Source organism: Carcharodon carcharias, chromosome 31 (assembly GCF_017639515.1).
Source record: "Carcharodon carcharias isolate sCarCar2 chromosome 31, sCarCar2.pri, whole genome shotgun sequence".
NCBI classification, from domain to species: Eukaryota; Metazoa; Chordata; class Chondrichthyes; order Lamniformes; family Lamnidae; genus Carcharodon; species Carcharodon carcharias.
The window spans coordinates 19,804,187-19,828,979 of record NC_054497.1 but is presented as its reverse complement, the minus strand read 5'-3'; the positions used below and the strand labels follow the sequence as shown (position 1 = coordinate 19,828,979).

General features: G+C 41.3%; 1 protein-coding gene across 2 annotated transcripts in view; it reads right to left on the bottom strand.

Moving 5' to 3' along the window:
* The window catches only part of sgsm3 (small G protein signaling modulator 3), a 141,656-nt gene that overhangs the window by 55,833 nt on the left and 61,030 nt on the right, over positions 1 to 24,793 (bottom strand). For both annotated transcript variants that reach the window (XM_041178051.1, XM_041178052.1), the window contains exons 6-9: positions 14,624 to 14,731; positions 13,464 to 13,607; positions 8,205 to 8,400; positions 818 to 963 (exon numbers count right to left, since the gene is read on the bottom strand). In XM_041178051.1, coding sequence (XP_041033985.1) covers positions 818 to 963; positions 8,205 to 8,400; positions 13,464 to 13,607; positions 14,624 to 14,731 — 594 coding nt within the window. The remainder of the gene's footprint in view (positions 1 to 817; positions 964 to 8,204; positions 8,401 to 13,463; positions 13,608 to 14,623; positions 14,732 to 24,793) is intronic.

Sequence of the window (24,793 nt, the reverse complement as noted above, 5' to 3'; positions counted from 1 at the left end):
CTCTTCACACCCAGTATCAGAGCGAGCGTTCACTCTACCCACCCAGTATCAGTGCGAGCGTTCTCTCTTCACACCCAGTATCAGTGCGAGCGTTCACTCTTCACACCCAGTATCAGTGCGAGTATTCACTCTTCACACCCAGTATCAGTGTGAGTATTCACTCTTCACACCCAGTATCAGTGTGAGTATTCACTCTTCACACCCACTATCAACGTGAACGTTCACTCTTCACACCCACTATCAACGTGAGCGTTCACTCTTCACACCCACTATCAACGTGAGCGTTCACTCTTCACACCCACTATCAACGTGAGCGTTCACTCTGCACACCCAGTATCAACGTGAGCGTTCACTCTTCACACCCAGTATCAATGTGAGTATTCACTCGTCACCCCCCGTGTCAGTGTGAACGTTCACTCGTCACCCCCAGTGTCAGTGTGAACGTTCACTCTTCACAACCAGTATCAATGTTTTCTACTTACACCCAGTATGTGAGGGTTCAATATTCACATTCAGTATTAGTGTCACTGTTTGCGACACACTCAATATCAGGGTAGGTAACTGCTATTCACCACTGCTGATACAGGATCCCACAGAATTTACTACAACTGTCACTGAAACAAAAGTGTCCAGTTACTCGAGCTTCACACACCACCCCAACCATGCTTGTCAGCCTTCCATGCACCATATCCTCTTGACACTAGACTACTCCAGTACATGGAACTAGGCATAGTCAGAAGTCGTATGGATGCGACTGCACTGCAAGTTTCTTCCCAAATGTTACTGTGCTGCCATATCCCCATGGTTGTCTGCATACCTTCATCTTGAGCATTCCCAGTGTGATCTGGAAAAGGAGAACAGAGCCCTCGCAGAAGAATAGGTCCCAGACTCGGAGGAGAATGTTGATGTGTACAACACTGGCAAATGCAGTCAGGAACCAGTGCAGGGTGATCAAGGACAGCTCTATGAGAGACACAAAACTGGACAGTATTAGAAGATTTTAACTTTCCTAATAAACGGCCAAGAAGTAGCAGCAAAAGGAATACAGGATCCCTTATCCAGCATGTAAAAACCCAACTAGGGAGGATCCAGTAATGGGGAATGCTATCCAGAAGGCATAAGAGGAGGAAGCATTGGGGAACATCTAGGCAATAGTGATCACAACATAATAAAGTCTCAGGTAAAGACTAAGAAGAACATAACTATGATCAAGACCAAAGTAATACATTTGCAAATTTTAATGAGATGAAATTGCAACTAGGAAAAATAAACTGGAAACTTAAAACAAAAGCAGTGGAAAATAGTTAAAATGGTAAACAACAGAGTCCAGGAGAAACATATCCGACAAAAAAGCAAGAACAGGTTAGCTAATAATGACACACCATAGATGAATGAAGTAGGAAGGACAGAACTAAAACTAAGGAAAAATTCATACACTAAGTACAAAGATAACAAGGAGAGGATTAAAAGGAACACTTTAGGGAGTGAGTCGGAGCCTAGCAAATAAAACCTCTAAATTAATAATCTCCGGATTACTCCCTGTTCCAAGCACCAGTATAGAAACAGAAGAATAGAGAAGATGAACGCATGACTAGAGAGATGGTATCAGGAGGTAGGGCTTTAGATTACAGGGATATTAGGACTGGTTCTGGGGGAGGTGAGATCTTTTCAGGCCAGACAGGTTGCAACTCAACAGAACTTTGATAAACGTCCTCATGAAGTGATTTGCTGGCACTGTTGGGGAGGGTTCAAGCTAACTTGGCAGGGAGATGGGTATCAGGATACAGCATTAGAAAGGAGGAACAAGGTGCACAAAAGGCTGAGAGAGAGTGAGATAGCACTAGAGCAAGAAATAGTAAGGTTTTAGGTGGGGTTAAACAAAGAGGGAATAAAATAAGGTCGAAATTAGGTTTATACTGCATGTATTTGAAGATCATTATAACACTGGGTTTATTCCATTGGCCACCAACTAGTGGGAAAGGCGTAGAAAACAAATTTGCAGATAAATTATAGAGGGGTGCAAAAATCATAGAGCAGTGATACTTGGGAATTTCAATTATCCTAATGGAGACTAGGATAGTAATACTGTACAGGGCAGAGGTGGGGAAAAGATTCTCAACTGGTCAGGACTTGATCAGAATGTTTCTGGCCCAATGGGGAAGGAGACTTTGCTGGATCAAGTTTAGGGGAATGAGGCGGGTCAAATGGATCAAGTGTCAGTAGAGGGGGGGTGGGCAGTTAGAGGATTAATAAAAACAGGAAAAGCTGGAAAAAACTCAGCAGGTCAGGCAGAATCTGTGAAGCGAAACAGTTTCAGGTCGATGATGTTCATCAGAACATTTAAGAGGAAGGTGATCACAGTATCATAAGATTTAGGTTATTTGTGGAAAAGGATAAGGAGCAACCTAAAGTAAAAATAATTAATTAGAGGAGGGTCAATTTCAGTGCAGAGAGAACACATCTGTTCCAAGTGGAAAAGATTGGCAGGAAAAACTATAATAGAACAATAGACTAGCTTTAAAGATTTGGGTATAGTTGAGGTACATTCCCAAGAGGGGTAAAGTTAAGAGAACTAAAACCAGAGCTCCCTGCATAACGAAAGAGATAGCGGGTAAGATGAAGCAAAGAAACACTGCTGTATATGACAGATGTCTGACTGATAACACAAGTGAGAACCAGGTAGAACATAGAAATGTTCAGAATGGAAGTGAATAAACAAAGAAGAAAGGCAAAGGGAGAGCATGAGAAGAGACTGGAAGTTAACAAAAAGGGAATTCAGAAGTCTTTTACAGACATATGAATAATAAGTGTGGTAAGAGGAGAAATGGAGCCAAGTAGGGACCAAAAAGGGAACTTACACAAGGAGGCATTGGGCATGGCTGAGGTACTAAATTAATAGTTTGCATCTATCTTTAACAAGGAAGAAGATGCTGCCAAAATCAGTGAAAAAGGAGGTAGTTGAGATTCTTAATGGGCTAAAATTTGATGAAGGGGAGGCAACAGAAAGGCGGATTGTACTTAAAGTTGATAAGTCACCAGGACCATGTGGGGTGTATCTGAATATAGTGAAGGAAGTAAGGGAGGGTGTTGCGGTGGTATTGACCATAATCTTTCAATCCTCCTTAGATACAGAAGTGGTGCCAGAGGACTGGAAGACTGCAAATGTCATACCTTCGTTCCAAATAGGGCACAAGGACAAACCCAGCAACTACAGGGCAGTCAGTTTAATTGCAATGGTGAGAAAGCTTTTAGACAAGAAAGCCAGGACAAAACTAACACTTATTGGGACAGGTGTGAATTAAATGAGGAAAGTCAGCACAGATTTGCACATGGACTTCCTAAAAGGAATGATGAAGTACCACATAACAGGTTTGCCTGAAAGATTGGAGACATTAGAATATAAGGGAAGGTGGCAGCATGGATACCAACAATAATAGCTCTTCAGCTCTGAAAAAGTCAGACGGACTCGAAACGTTAACTCTGTTTCTCTCTCCACAGATACTGCCAGATCTGCTGAGTTTTTCCTGCATTTTCTGTTTTTATTTCAGATTTCCAGCATCCGCAGTATTTTGCTTTCATATTATAGTGTGGATACAAAGTTGGCTGACTGACAGAAGGCAAAGTAATGATGAAAGGAAGATATACATTTGGGAGGGGTGGTGGGGGGTCAGTGGGGCACGTCGGTGCTGGGACCACTGCTGTTCTTCATATAGAATGACATAAATGTGGGTATTTAGGACACATTTTCAAAATTTGCGGATGTCACAAAACTTGAAAAGTATTGCGATCTGTGAGGAGGATAGTGACGGACTTTTGGGGGACACAGGTAAGCTGGTGGGGTGGACAGACATGTGGCAGATGGAATTTAATGCAGAGAAGTGTCAATTAATATAGAGTAAGAACAAAGCGAAGTAATGTGAAATTAAAGGCTACAATTCTAAAAGGGGTGCAGCAGCAGAGGAGCCTGGGAGGTGTATGTTGAAGGTGGCAGGGCCGGTTGAGAAAGTGGTTTAAAATAGATATGGAATCCTCGGCTTTAAATATAAAGGCATTAAATACAAAAACAAGAGAGTTATGATGAACCTTAATAAAATACTTGTTCGGGCTCAACTGGAGTGCGGTGCTCACTTCCGGGCACCACACTTTCAGAACGTTGTGAAGGCTTCAGAGAGGGAGCAGAATTGATGCGAACGTTCCCAGGGATGAGGGACTTCAGTTACATGGACAGGTTGAAAAAGCTGTGGCTGTTCTTGTTAGAGGCAGAGTAGGTAGAGAAATTGTTCCCACTGGAGGAAGGGTCGGGAACCACGGATATCGAATTAAGATAAATGACAAAAGAACTATTTAGATCTGGATTGCACTGCCTGAGAGTGGGGTGGGGGGTAGATTCAGTTGTGGTTTTCTAAAGGGAATTGGATAGGCACTTGAAGATAAAATAATTGTAGGGCTACAGGGAAAGGATGGGGGGCGGGGGTTACAGGGAGAGGGTGGGGTCGGGGGTTACAGGGGAAGGGTGGAGGGAGGAACTCAAAATTAAATGATTGAGGAATATAAAAGAAATAGTAATAAATTCCACAGCCACATAGATAACAAAATGATTATCAGGATAGGCATTGGGACCCTAAGAGATTCACACAATTAACTTGCAGGCAATAACAGCAAAATGACAAAAATATTTATTACACTGCTTTGCTATTTACCAGAGAGACTAATATGGTGGACATGGCATTAGATAGAGAGACGGAAAAGGAAATAAAGATGTTTAAGATGGAAAGTGGCAGTAATAACCTAGTCAAACCTAGAGACGGGAAGCTCTCTAGTTCAGATGGATTATATCAGCAATGATAAAAAAGGATGTGATAGTAGAGGCATCTTAAAAATATATAAAAATTCACCAGGAAAAGAATAACTGCCAGAGAACTACCGGAAAGCTAATGTGATTCCTTTTCTTAAAAAGGGACATTTGAACAAGTCCAGGCAACAGCAGACAAAGTAACATAAGGTTACTGGCAGGAAAGCTAAGGGAGTCTTTACTCAAAGATGAACAGGAAACATTCAGAAACTGAAAACAATGGACCAAATCTTCCAGTCTACGGATTGTTGACTGAAGGTGTGGATCAGGACCCTGCAGGAGATCTGACACACGGACCTACGTGGGAATTGCCCAGGAAGTTTAAACTTCTAATGGGCAATTCCCCAGTTCCCTGGCGCGCGCGCGCACGCGCGCACGCACACACACACAAATGTCTCCGGCTCTGAGCTAGAGCTAGAGGCTTGGGACAATTCTGCTGTACTTACCTGAATAGTTACCAAGGAAATATTAGACAGATTAAAACCTGATCTTACACCTAGGTAACTCCGCAATTAACTCCCCAAAAACTCCCCCAATCCCCCCGACCTCAAATTACCCCATCAAATATTCCCTGACCTGACTACCCTTGACCCAACCCAATTACCCCTGATCCAACCTGACTAATGCCCCCACCAGCTCCTGATCTAACCCAACTAATCCCTGACCCAACGCGATTACCCCCCTGACCCAACCCAACTAATATCCCCAACCTAAACCAATTAATCCTCCTGACTCAACCCAATTATCCCCTGATCCAACCTGGTTACCCAACTCAATCAGGCTACCCCCGACCTAACCCGACTACCCCCGACCCAACCTGACTAAACCCCCCAACCGACCACCAAACTACCTCACCGACCCGACTAACCCCTCCCGACCCCACTTGACTTACACCCCGACCCAACTACTTCCCCAAAACGACTACCCACTATCCCACCCATCCACTTAGCCGCCTCCCACTAACACACCCTATCTACCTCCCCATTTACCCACCTCACCCACATCCACTCACCCATTCACTAAAATTTAAAGACTATCCTTTAAAGTTACCATACGGCAAGTAATGCAGTAAAAAGGGGGAGTGTCCTGTCTTCCCCTGACTCTATTCTGACAGAGTTCCTCAAGGGATGCTGCACTGTACATTTCTGTGAAAGCCAGGGTCAGAAGACCCCAGAAGGAATGCACAGCAATGCCGAGTCAGGGGAATTTATGAGCACATAACAATCTGCTTGTCATTGTCTCTGCTCAGAAGATTTGGGCCATAACAAACAGTAGTCAGCTCAGCTTTCAAAAGAAATGATCCTGCTGGATTAACCTTATTGAATTTTTTTTTTTTAAAAGTAACAGAAAGAATAGACAAAGGTAATGCAGTGGACATAATACATTTTTAGATTTTGTTTCAATCCAGTTAGGGACCAGTAACCTTTATGTTAAGGTAGACGATATTTGAAATCCCAGGCATTTACTACGAGAATAAAGCCACAAGATTCCATGGCTTTAAACCAACAGATGAAATGTTACTATACAAGGGTCAAAAAAGCAAACGGTAACTACTATTTATCTTACACTCTAACACCTAGAATGAACATGAGGCAAGCATGAATTAACAGGCAAATTGTGGTCGAACACACTACAAACTGCACATTGAGTAGCAGATACAGCCAAGACAGATCCCACGAATTTCTCAGCAACCCACCCATCTACTAGCTTTTTGCAATTTCCAAGATGACCCTGAGATGGAGGGTAAATAATGCAGATGGCAACAGGAAGCTGCAAAAGTAAGTGGCAAAACTGACAGATGGAGTTTTATGAGGAAGTGTGATGTCATCCACTATAAAAATATAAAGATAGATCAGAATATTTTTTTAATGGGGTGGCGGGGGGAGGTGGTGGTGTCATGATGATGTTACTAGGTATTCCAGAGACCGAGGCTAATGCACTGGGGACATGGGTTCAAATCCCATTGTAGCAACTGGTGGAATTTGAATTCAATTAATAAATCTGGAATTGAAAGCTAGTCTCAATAAAGGTGACCATAAAATGATCATCGATTGTTGTAAAAACCCATCTGGTTCACTAATGTCCTTTAGGGAAGTAAATCTGCCGTCCTTACTTGGTCTGACCCTCACGTGACTCCAGATCCACAGCACTGTGGTTGATTTTTAACTACACTCTGAAACGGCCTTGTAAGCCACTCAGTTCAAGGGCAATTAGGGCAACATGCCTAAGACATGTGGGCATCCTATGAAAGAATAAATTAAATTAATTGGCAAGAAGCGAGGAACTGTGGAAGAGTGAGACTTACACGTCCAAATCCAGAAATCGCTAAAAGCTAATGAACAGGTACAAAAAAAAATTAAAAAGCTTTTGTAATGTTGGCCTTTATCTCAAGAAGGCTGGAACGCAAAGGGGTGGAAACTATGCTGCAGTTGCATAGAGGTCTGGTTAGACCCCATGTGGACATTCAGTTCAGAGGGCCGCACCTCTGGAAGGGTGTGCATTGAAGATTTACCAGAACGATACAGGGCTAAAAGGGTTAAATTACAAGGACAGGTTGCATTGGCAAGGTTGACGTTCCCTTGAATATGGGTGAGCTGGTTGAGGATATTAAGATAATCAAGGCTGATGATTGGGTAGATAGAAACTATTTCCCCTTGGGGGGAAAGGATAGGACAAGGGGTTAGAGCCATAAAATTAGAGCAAAGTCTTTCAGGCATTATGTTAGGAAGCACTTCTTCACACAAAAGGATGGTGGAAATTTGGGACAGAGGAAAATGGGATCAGCCAGTGTGCTACTGCTAACAAGTGTGTAGGAACCCTTGCTGGAAAGTGAATGTGTGAAGACAGAATCGAGCCAAATGCCCAGCTGACACACACCATCATGAGCCAAGCACTGAAGTAACTTGCAGTCCATTAAGAATTAGCAAAGGAGAACTAGAAAATAAAACTTGACTGAGTAACCTACAAGAGTGAGGGTCAAGCTTCAAACAAAGGCAGATGTTTTATGGATTTAGCTTTCCATACAAAAAATATGCTAGTGCATGATTACACAGCATAGAGCAGCCATATACACATCCGCAACCATATTCTTAATTGGGCCCTTCCCAACGGACATTGGACAGAATAAGATGGAACACACTCCAGGTTACTCCTGTACCATTCCTAATTGATAAAGGACAGGAAATGTAACTGTCAATTTGCCCAATGTTGTGTGTAAGACTTGAGATAGAAAATGGACACAGAGCATGCATTGATAACTTACATTGACTTGTAACTTACACCAACCCCACCCCACCATTAATCCGTCAATTGAGGATTGTTTGAATGATCGAAAAGCCACCACTTCTCTTACCGATGTCATGTTCCTGGAGAAGTTTGTCCAGTCGGGGAATGTACTGTACTATTAGATGACGCAGAACTCGCTGATCTGTCTGCACACCCAGCAGAGTGGTGCTGAAATACGAAGGAGGAACCAGGTCCTCAATAATGGCACACATCATCCAGAAAGCGTCCTCTTCCTCCAAGAATAGCAGCAGGCAAGCTGCAACCTGCCCAAGAAAACCAAAAGTTATCCTTCGACCGCCACCGAATATCATTGGACCTGATAGACCAGAAAGGAGCCCAGGCTGCAGGTCCAGTCCAGGGCATTCCTTTAATACAGTGTCCCTCACTATGTCATGTATTTTGCTCATTCTCAATGTAAATCACACAGCTTATCAAAGTCTCTATCAGAACAGAAGAAACTGATATCAACAACCAGTGGTTCTGCAACACAGGAATGGCCAGCGCTGGAAGATGTGACAGAAATTGTGATCCTGGGTGTCCTTGTACATGAATCGCTAAAAGTTAGCATGCAGGCACTGCAAGTAATTAGGGAGGCAAATGGAATGTGGTCCTTTCTAGCAAGGTGGCTTGAGTATAAAAGTAGGAAAGTCTTGCTGCAGGGCATTGGTGAGACCATACCTAGAGTACTGTGAACAATTTTGGTCTCCTTACTTAAAGACAGATACACTTCAGAGTAGGTTCACTAGGGTTGATTCCCAGGATGAAAGGGTTGTCTTATGAGAAAAAAATTGAGCAAGCTGGGCCTATACACATAGGAGTTTAGAGGAATGAGGTGATCTTATCGAAACATATAAGATTCTGAGGGTGTTTCCCCTCATGGGTTAATCTAGAACTAAGGGGAAAAATGTCAAAACAGTGGGTCTCCCATTTAAGTTGGAGGTGAGGAGGTTTTTCTTTCTGAGGGCTAGAAATTCTCTTCCCCAGAGAGCAGCTGGGGTTGGGTCACTGAATATATTCAAGCACGAATTAGGTATTTTATCTATAAGGGAGTCAAGGCTTATGGGGAACAGGCTGGAAAGTAGAGTTAAGGCTACAATCAAATCAATCATGATCTTATGAATAGCAGAGCAGGTTCAAGAAGCCAAATGGCCTACCCGTGCTCCTACTTCTTCTAAGTGCTACACTGTGATATGCATCTCTATCCATCCATTCATTCCTTCCCTCACTTTAGCGAGTTAGCAGTCAAGCGAATCATCTCATCCAGAATGCTGAATGATTGTGTTTGTCCCATCCTTGCTGTAATACGAATACTAATAGTTCTATCCTCCCCTACTACTGGAAGGGGGATCTAAAGTAGTGAGAGTTTGATCAGGCAGCTACCTCAAAGTTCAGAAGTACTTTGGCACAGTGAACAAATACATTGTACCGTGTCAGATTACTTTCAGCAATCATCCATTAACGTTTAGCCAATAGGATTACGCTGGTGGGAGGGAACACGTCATAGGGGCCATATCTGCATTTTAAATAGGTCTCCCACCTAACTCAGGGTGTGACTCTGGCCAATGGTACAGCTAGAGAACAGCAATGGCGGTAATGAGAAGGAGGTCACTGCCATTCAATTTCTGCTGGGCAGGAAACCTGAGAATTCACTCCATGGGTACTTAAGAAAGAAGTTTCCGATCAAAGGAACTTTCACAACCACTGTGCTTTCCTTAGAGCAGGGCTTCCCAAACTGTGGGCTGTGACCCCCAGTAGGGCCACGAGATGGGATTTTGGGGTCGTGAGCTCCAAGGCAGCAATAGCTGCAACAAAGCTTGGACTGATTCCTGACAGCTGCGAGGCCCCTGTAAATGATTGCGTTCATTTTGATGGTGGGCGCGGCCAAATGGACTGCTCTCTGAGGCCCAATTGCTGCTGCTAAAAAAGCCTGTGAATAAGCAAGTTTTATTTTGTTTTGGAGAAATCCCTCCTTTTGATCAACCCCACCCTGCTCAGCAACTGAGGAAGCCTCTCCCCACCCTCCCCCAGTCAACTCCGTGCCTCTTAAATTCACACCCCAGGGTCACATGGAGTCTAAGATATAAAAATGGGGTTACACCGGGAAAAAGTTTTGGAAGCACTGCCTTAGAGAAGAGGAGGTTAAGAGAAGATTTGATAGAAGTGTTTAAAATCATGAGGGTCCGTAGTCAATAGATATGGAGAAGCTGTTCCTGATGGCAGAAGGGCCTAGAACAAGAGGATACAGATTTAAGGTGATGGGCAAAAGAATGAGGCAACATGAGGAAAAATTTTTTATGCAGCAAGTGGTTAGGATTTGGGAATGCCAGAGAGTCTGGTGAAGGCAGATTAATCTGTGGCTTTCAAAAGGGAATTGGATGATTGGACTAGCTGAGTTGCTATTGCAGAGAATGGGCACAGACATCATGGGCAGAATCGCCTCCTTCGGTGTTGTAACTGTTCTATGATTCTGTAATAAGCAAGGTTGGATCCAGCAGGGAATGAAACTGACATCAGGCTGATATCCCTGGAGATAAACACGAGAATGCAGAAAGAGGCAAGACAACCTATTATGCTAATTGAGGAAGGTATGGCTCTATACATTAAGGAACCATACTATTAAAATCACAAGGTTATCTGCCATATGCCGAACTAGGCTTGAAGCATGTGTGGTAAATTTGCTAGTCAAAGCTGTTAATTTGTCAGCTAAACAAGGGTCTAAACTTAAATTCATCTTGCAAATTTGATGTCAATCTTGAGCTTTGAAAATAAATTTAATTTGTACTAATGAGTGCAGCTGAAGCCTAGTTAGTGTGATATAGGGTGCAACAGCAATTAAATATAAGTTAATAAATGTTAATTAATAACACTTCCTCAAGCACTTTGTAAACTCATTTAGTTTTAAGATGCTGTTAATCATAAGTGAGTCAACACAGCAAAGTTGAGTCATGATTTTATTGCCTGACCTTTGAATGACGTTGTCAAAAAGGAATTAGCTCAATAAAGGTGCAAGGCTTGAACATATTCCTATTGTTTGCAGAGAATGGGTCCTTATGTATGATTGTATGCCGCTTCTAGCAAGCATAAATGAACCGTGTTATGAGTTCAACTGATAATGTTAAATTGGTTGTACTTTAGCAACTAGCACACTCAGGTTTGTTCAGCAAGTGCTACACAATTGTGGAATCATATCTAACACTGGATGTTTTATTTTGGGTTTTGCAAGCATGGGTTGGTCAAGTACAACCTATACTCTGCCCATTACGAACAACCAAAGGAACATGCTGTTTGATTTGATCAGCCAATTGCTGGGACATACAACCTATGCATCACACTGGCACTGAAATTTATAAATGACATCACTCAACTGTATCATAGGCAGAACATCATTCTGGACAGGTGAAGCAAACTGCTTCGCGCTGCTACAATGCAGTGGTTACGCAAGCGGTATTTTCCACTGACAGGATGATCCCGTTAGTCCAAAATTATGTTCTGCCTATCATGCAATTGAGCAACATCAGGCATATACATTTCATTGCATTCAATACAGCCAATTTAAGATAATTAGTCGAGCTGGTAACATGGCTCATTTACGCTTGCTAGAAGAGACATACATTCATACACAGGGATTCGTTGTCTGCAAACAAAGGGATATGCTCAAGCCTTGTGCCTTTTTGGAATTATCCAGGAGCTTGGGGAGCCTATAGTGCCCCACTGCTTTCTCTGTGATAACACCTTGGCCAATCAGAGTCGACTTGTCAACCAATCAGCATCTTTGCTCCTTTGGTATAAATTGTTGCGATTGTTTGAAATTTGGCATTCTTACATTTGTCCTGATGAGTGCAAGAGGAAAAGCTTCAGCAACATGTTTCTCATCAGTAATATTCAAGAAATGAACTGATAATTCGGTAATGGACTAGGACTTGGGCTAACTAATTGCTAGTACGTAAGAACATAAGAAATAGGAACAGGAATAGACCATTTGACCCCTCGAGCCTGCTCCGCCAACCTTTGATTCCCTCGCCTAACCAGAATCTACCTACCTCTGCCTTAAAAATATTCAATGACCCCGCCTCCATTACCTTCTACAGCAGAGTTCCAAAGTCGCAAAACCCTCAGAAAAAATTTCTCCTCATCTCTGTCCTAAAAGGGCCAACGCCTAATAACAGTGCCCCCTAGTTCTGGACTCCCCCACAAGAGGAAACATCATTTCGACATCCACCTTATCAAGGCCGTTCAGGATCTTGTATACCTCACTCTTCTAAACTCCAGTGGATACAAGACCAATCTGTCCAACCTTTCCTCATAAGACAACCCGCTAATTCCAGGTTTCAATCTAGTAAACCTCCTTTGAACTGCATCCAATGCATTTACATCCTTCCTTAAATAAGAAAACCAAAACTGTGCACAATATTCGGGCTGCGGTCTTACCAATACCCTGTATAACTGAAGCATACAGTCATTACTTTTATGTTCAATCTCTCTCGTAATAAAGGATAGAATAATATAATTTGATAGTATAATTTGAACTTCTTAATCTAAAGCAGTTCAAGCACTTAACCCAACCTGGACATGGACAGCAAATCTCCAGCTGATTCTCTGATAAAGAGTTCAAGTGAAGGCTTTAAAGATCCATCTGTTACTCTTTGATTAAAATTCCCTGCAAAACTTGAGTTTCATCATTTCAGCATTTTTATAAGGAGTTGGATTCTAAGGGAATGGGAGAGCCAGGGTTGATTAGTAATTTATAATATTAACGATCCTCTTATGCTTAAACCACTTTTCTCGTGGACATTTTATTCTTCCAGGGAATGTGCATTTGTTGAAATTATGAATTATTTCTTCAAATATTTGCCATTGCTTATCTTTCATCACATCTTTTAATTTAATTTTTTCAATCTACCTTAGCCAGTTCACCCTTCATACTATGAAAATTGGTTTTGTTTAAATTAAAGTCCCTAGTTTTTGTTCTTAACAACATTACTCTCAAATTCAATATGAAATTCATCATATTCAGAACACTTCTCCCCAGGGGATTATTTGAGTGCATCAGTTGTAGCATTTTTATGAGGAGCTGGATTCTAGGGGAATGGGTAACAATAGGAGCATAAGGGTTAATTCGCAATTTTATAATAAATGGCTCTATTCCTGTCTATACAGGGTGACATTGGGTTAAATTTGATGGGATTAGGTTCTAAAGGCATGGTCTTTGAAGGGAGCTAGAGTTCTAGAGAGATGGGCTTTGATGATTCCAATTGCCTTGTCTCATCTAATAAGGGTTTAAAGGGATATGGAACAAAGAAGAATACATTCTAACTACAATCTTTACCATTCCTGTCCCTTGGCAATACCCAATCTCAGGGTATAGCCATGCCAGCCCACGCAGGATTCTCCGTAATCTTGGAATACCAACACTGTTTATGTTGGAGAAGCAGGTGTTACTTGGCATTGTGCGAAGCAAGTCTTTCTCGATCTGAAACAGAAAAGATATAGCCAATCTGACTATCAAATACCAATCTGATCTAGGTGGCATTGTTGCTGCCAGAAAAATCATTAATCTCACACAAAACTGATGGTCACATTCACAGTGCTTTGTTTGCTCTTTTATGGCATCACCATTTTTAGTGATTTGTGTATCTGTGCCCCTAATTCCTTCTGCTCCCCTAACCAATTCGACACTTACTTTCAATGGGGTATGTGACATCTTTAGTCTTCTTACCAAAATGTACCAGCTCATTCTTATCTATATTGAAGCTCATTTGTCAATCACGCAACCATTCTGAAAACTTATAATGTTTTCTTGTATTTCAGTGCAGTTCTCCACTGCATTAACCATGCCCCCAATTTGATGGCAAATTTTCAAATTGTATTTCTGATTCCTAATACACAAATCATTTATGTAAATAATTTACAGCAGTGGTCCCAGCACTGATCCTTGTGGAACATCATCTCCTTCAATGATGAGTTTATGCATATATGAATATATATTATATATATAAAATATATACATATAGATTTATATATATAATTTTCAAACTTATTTAAAGATGCATGGATACAATCCATACATCTGAGGCCATGGAGGGATTTAAAAATAAGCAATGTCTCAAACCTCATGTTTAAAATCTTAATGTCCTCTCCCCTCCTTATCTCTGTAACCTCCTCCAGCTCTCCAACACACCTCTTTCCAGAACACTTTACCCTTCTGACTCTGGCCTTTTTGAGCAGCCTCATTTCACTGCACCAGTGACAGTCGTGCCTTCAATCGACTATAATCCACACTCTGAAATTCCCTCACTAACCCTCCCTGCCTCTCCTCCTAGAAAGCCCTCCTTAAAATCCATTTCGAAGGTCAAGCCCTTGGTCACCTCTCCTGTTATCTCCTTCTATGTTTTGGTATACATTTTTATTGAATTACACCTCCTCCTTGGAATGGCGGGCGCTATATCCATGCAAGCTGTTTCATATCAGCCACTTTCATTCCCTCACCTGTTTAGCTGCAATGCTACCATCATTGGAGCTGTTTCTGGCAATGTCACGGTATGACGTTTCCGTATTCCTCTTCTTCTGCAGAGCACCTGATAACCGCATCCAGATCTAAAGAGATACAGACTCAGTAAGGAGAATGCCAGCAACACAAGGGAAAAGGAGTGCCACAGAGCAAGAGGCTTTAAACTAGTACAGGTGGGAATGGGACTTGGAAGAGATGAAACAAGCCCAAGTATTAACAAAACAGGAAAGGGGAGCATCAGACAGATGAACTTAAGGTAGGACATGAATAGCCAGGGAATAAACAGAGTTATAGGAGTGTAAAAGGATAGTTTAAAAAAAAAGGAACGGCTATTAAATATGAGAGAAACTGTACAGCATTGCACAATGTCTGTGATAAAACAAGGGTGGGGGAGCAGAGGCAATAATATATTGTGAAGAACCAAATGCAGTAGGGATTACTGAGTCTGGCTACAGAAAAATCAGGACCAGAAATTAAACATTGCATTATTTAGGAAAGATATAACAGGAGAAGGGGAAGTGGATTAAAGTGGAGTGGCTGTACTTATTAGAGATAATGGCAATAGGAAAAAGTGGCGTAGCCATCTGTAAGACAGAAATCAAATCCAGATGGAAAGAGTTAGACAATAAGCAAAGATCAATCACACTAACAGGTGGTCTCTACAGTCCATCTAAAAGTGGAAGGTAGGTGGAGGAAGAAATATGCTGACAAATTAGAGAAATGAGAAAAAATACAGATTAATCATGGGGGATTTCAACTAACCCTGATATTAATAGGCTGGAAAAGGTGGGTAAAGGGGATAAGGGAATAGGGAATGGAGGTCTTACAATGCCCACATCAGTCCTTTTAAACACTGTATGTAAGTAGCTCAAAGTAGGATTCACTACTGCACTTAGTAAGGGGAAATATACCACAGCAATTAAATGAGAATCATAGAGATAAAAACAAAAAAACTGCGGATGCTGGAAATCCAAAGCAAAAACAGAATTACCTGGAAAAACTCAGCAGGTCTGGCAGCATCATCTGGCAGATTCAAATGAGAATCATAGCTTAGTACAACACACAGGGAGATTATTTCCCTCAATTTTTTCTCCTTCAAGTATTTACCAATTCCCTTTTGAGGGCTGCTATCGATCACCCTCTCAGGCTTATGTTTGCATAGCTCCTTCAACTTAATAAAACAATCCAAGGTGCATCACAGGAGCATTATAACAACAAAATTAGTCACCAAGTCACATAAAGCGGTACTAAGGCAGATAACCAGAAGATTAGTTAAAAGGTGTATTTTAAGGAGTGTCTTAAAAGGGGAAAGCAAGGTAGAGAGACAGAGAGGATTAGAGGGGGAATTCCAGAGCTTAGGGCATTCCAAATTCTGACCACTTGCTGTATTAAGAAAGTTTTCCTCATGTTGCCTCTAGTTTTTTTTTTGCCAATCACCTTAATCTGTACCCTCCGATTATTTTAAATCACTTTAAATATGTACCCTCCGATTATTTTAAATCTGTACCTTCTGATTATCGACCAGCCATCGAAAATAGTTTCTTTTAATTTACTCTGCCAAAGCACTTCATGATTTGAACACCTCTATAAAATCTCCCCTTAGCCTTATCTGCTCTAAGGAGGCTAACTCTAGTTTGTCCAGCCTACCCCCATTACTGTAATCTCTCATCCCTGGAACTATTCTAGTAAATTTCTTCTCTAGCCGGTCCATAATCTTCCTACAGTGCAATGCCCAGAGTTGGATACAATACACCAGCTGCGATTGAACAAGTCGTTTTGTACATATATAGGTTTAGCATAACTTCTTGGCTTTTGTACTGTGTGCCTCTATTTACAAAGCTCATGGTCTCAATATGCTTTAATGCTGCTTTGTTAACCAATAAGCCAAGTAAAAGTGGGCATACTACAATGACTTTAAAATAGTATTTGAGAAAGATATCAGCCTGACAATGACAAAGGCAACAGATTGGAGAAAGGACATTTTTTGGGGGATTCAAAACAGAAGTGAGGAAAATAAAATGGACAACAATACTGGCAAACAATGATGTACAACAACAAGGGGAAACATTTAAAGTGGCATCAGGAAAAATTATTTCCTTTAAGGACAAGAACAACCTTAACAGTAATGAGACACATTGGATGAATAAAAACGTATGGGAAAACTTTGCTTCAGTACTTAAGGATCAGATGGACATGATATCGGCTGATGAGATTAGAAATAATATAACTGCATTTAAAATAAAAACAGGAGAAACGGTAAATAAAGTACTAGAACTCAAGAGGATAAAACCTTGGTCTGGACAGATTACATCTACACACATTAAAAGAAACTAAAGATATAGCAGAGGCATTATTACACATATCAAATAATTCATTAGAAAACAGTGCAGGATTTACCCTCAAAACATTTTAGTAGTATTTAGATGAGCACTTGAACCGCCAAAGCATACAGGGCTACGGGCCAAACACTGGAAAATGGGAGGAGAATAGATAGGTGCTTGATGGCTGTCATGGACACGATGGGCCGAACGGCCTGTTTCTGTGCTGTATAACTCTATGATAGAAAACTGCGGTATAGATAAGATTATGCCTATATTTAAGAAAGGAGTTAGAACATATCCAGGGAACTGTAGACCTGTTAGTTAAAACCTGTGGTAGGAAAAATAGTGAAATCCCTGTTATAGGAGAAAATAGGAAAACAGCTGGAAACCAAAAAAAAAACAATGAATGATCAGTGTGAATTTCAAAAGGGAGAGCCTTTCTTGATCAACCTTATTGATTCTTTTTGAAGATGCAACAGAAAGTGTAGACAAAGGTAATGCAGTAGATGTAATTCATCTGGATTTTCAAAGGCCTTGGATAAAATGCCGCATAATAGGCTAATGAATAAGATCAGAGCATTCAGAGACAGGGATAATAGCAGAATGGATAACTGGCTGGCTGCAAGGCAGAAAGCAGGCATAAGGGGTAAATGATAGTTATTCAGATTGGCAGATGATGGATCAGTGTCGGGACCACTTACATAAACAAATTAGACTTTAAAATCAAAAATACAATTGGAGGGATAGTCAATAATGAGGGCTGCAACAAATTACAGGATGACATTAATAAACTTGCAGAATGGGCAAATAAATTTCTACTCAGCGCAAGATATCATCGTTGCTAAGATAAATAAGGAGGTCACGTATTATTCGAACAATATGAATCTAAATAGGGCAGAGAAGCAAAGAACAAAAATTCAAATTGCTAAAAGTTGTGATGTAAGCTAAAAAGGATCAGAAAGAAAAACATACCAAGCACCTAATTGTTGAGGGATCGAATTAAAAAGTAGAAAGTTGTATTAAACTTGTATCAAACCTTAGTTAGACCACAACCTGTGTACAGTTCTGGTCAGCAAAATATAAACAAAGGTTATAGAGGCATGGAAAGTATGCAAAAAAATTTACAAAAATGATAACAGAAATGTGAGGTTCTACCTTTCAGAAGAGGATGAAAAACCTGGGTTTCTTTTTCTCCTGAAAAGAGAAGGCCGAGGGGTGACCCAGTAGAGGTCTTTAAAATTATAAAAGATTTTGAAAGAGCGGTCATAGAGTGTGTGTTTCTACATATGGGGAAGGGGCCATCAATATAAGATAGTCACTAAGAAATCAAATATAGAATTCCGAAGAAACTTCTTTAACCAGAGGTTAGAATGTGGAACTCACTACCACAGAAAGTGGTTGTGATCAATAGTATAAATGCATTTAAGGAAAAACTAGTTAATATGAGTGAGAAAAGAATAGAGGGTAAGGCTGATAGAGTTAGATGCAGAAGGATATGAGGATGCATAAATGAAACATAAATACGCATGGATTGGTTGGGCTGAATAGTCTGTATTTCTCATGTAATTCTCATGTAATTCTCATTAACAAAAAACGCCTGAGAGAAAAACATGAGGAAAGGTGCAGAGTTCCCCAAATGCTCAGAAGATAAAGGCACCACCTGATGTAGGACTGACTAGCAAAGATCACAAAGTCCCATTTTCATCTGTGTTGACCTCAGCTGGGACACAAAAATTTGTATTTCCGAACACAAGAATGCTGAGAACTATTCAGGCAGATTTCCCAGGTTCCCACTCCCAATCCCTATTCCCTAACTGTGCTACAAAGTATAGGCATGGATTTTGGGTGAAGAGAATTGTACCTGAGACTATCCAAGATCAATAAGCCTGCAGACACATTTCGATGGCTCATGCATGAAAAAAATACATGGATGCTACAGTCCAGTGCTTACAGTACGTTGCTGATAATGAATCAGTCCATGCTAGTCTACAGCAGGATTGAAATGGCACCAAGGAGGCCTAGTCAATGCACTATGACAAAACTGTGAAAGGAATTAAATAAATCGAATAATTTGTGGGCTAGCATCAGAATAATAACCATGTGAAGTGGCGTAAATGATTCATAAGGCCAATAGGGGTAGGAGCAGATGTAGGCCATTTGGCCCATCGAATCTGCTCCACCATTCAATGAGATCATGGCTGATCTGATAATCCTCCATTCCACTTTCCTGCCTTTTCCCCATAACCCTTGATTCCCTCGCTGATTAAAAATCTATCTCAACAATGAATATACTTAACGACCCAGCTTCTACAGCCCCCTGCGGTAATGAATTCCACAGATTCACCACCCTCTGAGAGAAGAAATTCCTCCTCATCTCTGTTTTAAATGGGCGACCCCTTACTCTGAGATTATGACCTCTGGTCTTAGACTTTCCCACAAGAGGAAGCAACCTCTCAGCATTTACCCTGTCAAGCCCCATAAGAATCTTATATGTTTAAATAAGGTCGCCTCTCAATATTCTAAACTCCAATGAGTACAGGCCCAATCTACTTAAGCTCTCCTCATAAGAAAATCTCTCCATACCCGGGATCAACCTAGTGAACCTTCTCTGGACTGTCTCCAATGCCAGTATATCTTTCCTTAGATAAGGGGACCAAAGCTGTTCACAGTATTCTGGGTGTGGCCTAACTAGCGCCTTATATAGTTTTAGCAAGACTTCCCTATTTGTATACTCCATTGCCTTTGAAATAAAGGCCAACATTCCATTTGCCTTCCCTATTACCAACTGAACTTGTATGTTAGCTTTTTAGGATTCATGCACAAGGACTCCTAAATCTGTCTGCAGTCTTTCTCCATTTAAATAATATTCAGCTCCTCTATTCTTTCTGCGAAAGTGCATATCCTCACATTTTCCCACATTATATTCCATCTGCCACTTTTTTGCCCACTCACTTAACCTGTCTAGACCCCTCTGTAGACTCTTTGTTCATCCTCACCACTTGCCCTCCAACCTATTTTTGTATCATCTGTAAATTTGGCAATAGTACACTCACTTACCTCATCCAGGTCATTAATATATATTGTAAATAATTGAGGCCCCAGCACTGATCCCTGTGGCATTCCACTAGTTACAGGTTGCCATCCTGAAAATGCTCCTCTTATTCCAACTCTTTGTCTTCTATTAGTTAGCCAATCCTCTATCCATGCTAATATACTACCCTCCAACACCATGGGCTCTTATCTTATTAAGTAGCCTTACATGTGGTACCTTATCAAACACTTTTTGGAAATCCAAATATACTACGTCTGCAGGTTCCCCTTTATCTATCCTGTTTGTTACCTCCTCAAAGAATTCTAATAAATTTGTCAGGCATGATTTCCCATTCATGAAACCATGCTGACTCTGCTTGATTAGATTATGTAATTCTAAATGCTCTGCTATTAGATCCTTAATAATAGACTCAAACATTTTCCCAATAACAGATATTAAGCTAACTGGCCTATAGTTATCTGTTTTTTCCTCTCTCCCTTTTTGAATAAGGGTGTTACATTGGCAGTTATCCAATCCTCTGGGATTTTTCCAGAATCTAAGGATTCTTGGAAGATTACTACCAGTGTATCCACTATCTCTGCAGCTACTTTCTTTAATATTGTAGGATGCAACCCATCAGGTCCAGGGGACTTATCAGCCTTTAGCCCCATTAGTTTCCCTAGGACTTTTTTTCTACTCATAGCTATTGTATTTATTTCCTCCCCCTCTTTTGCCCCTGGATTACCTCATACTGGAATGCTATTAGTGTCTTCTACCATGAAGACTGAAGCAAAGTATTATTCATTTTCCTCTGCCATTTCCTGGTTCTCCATTATCATTTCCCAAGCCTCATTCTCTAAGGGGCCAATGTACACTTTGGTCTCTCTCTTCCTTTTTATATACTTAAAGAAGCTCTTACTGTCCGTTTCTATATTACTTGCTAGTTTACTCTCAAAGTTTATTTTCTTCCTCTACTATTTTTTCGGATGGACATGTATCAATAGCTTTAAGCGTCTTTGTGAGAGCTCTTTCTAAGCATGATGAGAAATATAGCCAACACATATGCGTGATGGGTATGGTACTGTGGGAACCCAACTAACAATCACGAGTCATAAAACTTAATGATCTTCACAGGATGGGTAAACAAATATTAGAGCGATAAGAGCACAGACTGGGAGGTGCAAGAACCAAGGCATTTCCCAGCCCCCCAGTGAGATAACAGAGACATCTGCAGCCTAAATAATTCTGCTCATTAGGTATGCAACCAGAGGTTGTACTTAGCAGTATAGTGAAATGTGGTAACTAAAAGATATAAATATGTTACGCAGCCTTTGTATCAGAGAGACACACTAGAAGCAGGCTGTGTCCTCCCAGCATATGCTTAAATAAAACCTTTGCTTACTGAAAACTCAGACTTGAGTGATCTCATCTTTATACCACAACACTATGAAAGCTTCCGAATTATTGTAAAAGCCCAACTGGCTTCAGTAATTTCCTTCTCTGGCCTAAATTGGACTCCAATGTTATGCTATGTGGTTACTCTTAATGCCCTCTGAAGTGGCCATGAAAATTGCCTGGCTACAATTTTAACTGATAAAAAAATGATTGATCAGTAACAGCCCAGGCATCACATCAGGATAAAAGCATGGCACACTCAGCCTTGTGAGCTCCTCCTCAGTAACATTTAGGGACTGGTGTGCAAGCTGGGAGAGCTGGACCACATACCAGCCAAGCAACAGTCTGACATTTGTTTACTCACAGAGTCATATCCATAATCCCAGACTTCTCCTTTCAGTCAGATGGAAGTGGTCCTGGGGCACTGTAAAATATCATTGCTTCCTAATGCCCTGCTGAACTGGGAAAGATTAAGGACAGATCTATCAGCTCAAAATTGCACTGCCATGAAATGTAGCAGTAGCAGAATTGATACGATCACAATTTGCAATCTCAAATATGCTATTATCATACCTGAAAGTGGTGGTGTTCTTCAGGTTTAAAAGACAGGATCGATTTGGTTATAAATAAGGAACAATGGAGGAGCTATTATGCTGCTGCATACATACTATCGGGTATTGAATCATGGGCAGGGGATAGAGGAGCAAATTTCAGAATGATGCAAGAACTACCAAGTAGTGATAATGGGGGACTTCAATTATCCTAGTACAGACCGAGAAAATAATATTGTGAAGTCAAACAGCAGGAGGAATTCCTGAAAAGTGTACAGATGAAGGTTCCAGCCCAATGAGGAAGGTATTTGTGCTGAATCTGGTTCTGGGGATGTGTGGCAAGTGTCTTCGTCCAAGAATGGTGAGTAGGTGACTCTGCTCTGCCACCTCCAGAGATCCCCATCATCAATGATGTCAGTGTTCTGTCATGTCAGATGAAGAAGCAGTTGAATGCACTGAGCTCATAAGATCCCTGCAGTCATACTGAAAAGCTGTATTCCAAATCTACCCATTCCAGTGTACAGGTATCTATCCCACAATATGGATGCTTGCACACTTGTATTCTGGCCAAAAAAACAGGATGAATCGAACACAGCCAGCTATCAATGTATATGACTCCTCCCAATCACCAGCAAAGAGATGGAAAGAATCAGCAATAATGACACAGGCTCACCAATAACTATGCCAAGGCCATTCAGTTCCAGACCTGGTTGAGATAGGGGCCAAGGGGAAAATGCTGGGCAACAAGTGAGAGCCAATGCCCTCAAAGTGAAGGTAGTACTTCATAGATGCATAGAATGATCACAATGCAGAAGGTGGTTATTCAGTCAGCCATGCCTATGCCTGCTCTCAGTAAGAGCAATTCAGCTAGCTCCAACATCCCACCCTTTCCCTGTAGCCCTGCAAATGTATTTCTCTTCAGGTGTATCTCGAATTCCCTTTTGAAAGCCATGATTGAATCTGTCTCCACCACATTCTCGAGCAGTGCATTCCAGATCCTAACCACTTGCATAAAGAACTTTTACCTCATGTCGCCATTGGTTCTTTTGCTACTCAACTTATACTGGTGTCTTCTGGTTCTAAACTTTGTGAACTCCTCAATCTAGGCCCCTCATGATTTTGAACACCCTATGAAATCTCCTCTCAACCTTCCCTTTAAGGAGAACAACCCTGGCTTTGCCAATCATCCCACGCAACTGAAATCCCTCATGCCCAGAACCATACTGGTAAATCTTTTCAGCACCCTCTCTAAGGCCTTCACATCCTTCCGAAGTGTGGTACACAGAATTGGGCAGAATACTCCGATTGAGGTCAAACTAGACTTTTGTAAAGATTCACCATAAATAACTTGCTTGCTTTTGTATCCTAGGCCTCTATTTATAAAGTCCAGGATCCCATATGCCTTTTAACCAGTTTCTCACTGGCCCTGCCACCTCCAACGATTTGTGCCCCAGATCCCTCTGCTCCTGCTCCTTTAGAACTGTATCCGTTATTTTATATTGCCTCTCATTCTTCCTACCAAAATTAATCATTTCACTGGTTTTTGCACGAAATTTCATCTACATGTCTGCCCATTCCCCTAGCCTATGTCCTGTTGATGTTTATCACCATTCTTCTCAGTTTATAACACTTCAAAGTTTTGCGTCAACTGAAAATTTTGACATTATGTCTAGGTTTCTCTAGGTATGACAAATCTAGGTCATTAATATATACCAAGAAAAGCAGTAATCCTGGTATCAACCCCTGTGGAGCCCCACTGTGTACCTTCCTCCAATCTGAAAAATAGCCATTCACCATCACTCCTAGTTTCAGATAACTTCATACTCATGCTACCACTGTCCTTTTTATTCCATATTTTACGGGTTTTAATTTTGCTGACACACCTGTTATTTGGCACTTTATCAAATGCCTTCTGGAGTCCATGTACACCATATTAGAAACAAAGAAACATAAGAAAATAGGAGCAGGAGTAGGCCATTCGGCCCTTCGAGCCTGCTGTGCCATTCATTATGATCATCCAACTCAATAGCCTGCTCGCACTTTCTCCCCCTACCCTTTGACCCTTTTCACCCCAAGAGCTATATCTAACTCCTTCGTGAAAACACACAATGTTTTGGTCTCAACTACTTTCTGTGGTAGCGATTTCCACAGGCTCACCACTCTCTGGGTGAAGAAATTTCTCCTCATCTCAGTCCTAAATGGTCTACCCCATATCCTCAGACTGTGACACTTGGTTCTGGACTCCCCCACCAACGAGAACATCCTTCCTGCATCTACCTGTCCTGTTAGAATTTCATAGGTTTCTATGAAATCCCCTCCTCATTCTTCTGAACTCCGGCAAATATAATCCTAATCGACTCAATCTCTCCTCATATGTCAGTCCCGCCATCCCAGGAATCAGTCTTGTAAACCGTCGCTGCACTCCCTCTATAGCAAGTATATCCTTCCTCAGGTAAGGAGGCCAAAGCTGCACACAATATTCCAAGTGTGGTCTCACCAAGGCCCTGTACAATTGCAGCAAGACATCCCTGCTCCTGTACTCGAATCCTCTGGTATGAAGGCCAACATACCATTTGTCTTCTTTACCGCCTGCTGCACCTGCATGTTTACTTTCAACAACTGGTGTACGAGGACACCCAGGTCTCGTTGCACATTCCCCTCTCTCAATTTATAGCTATTCAGATAATAATCTGCCTTCCTGTTTTTGCTACCAAAGTGGATAACCTCACATTTATACATTTATCCACATTATATTGCATCTGCCATGCATTTGTCCACTCACTCAGCTTGTCCAAATCACAGAATCACAGTGCAGAAGAGGCCCTTTGGCCCATCGAGTCTGCACCGACA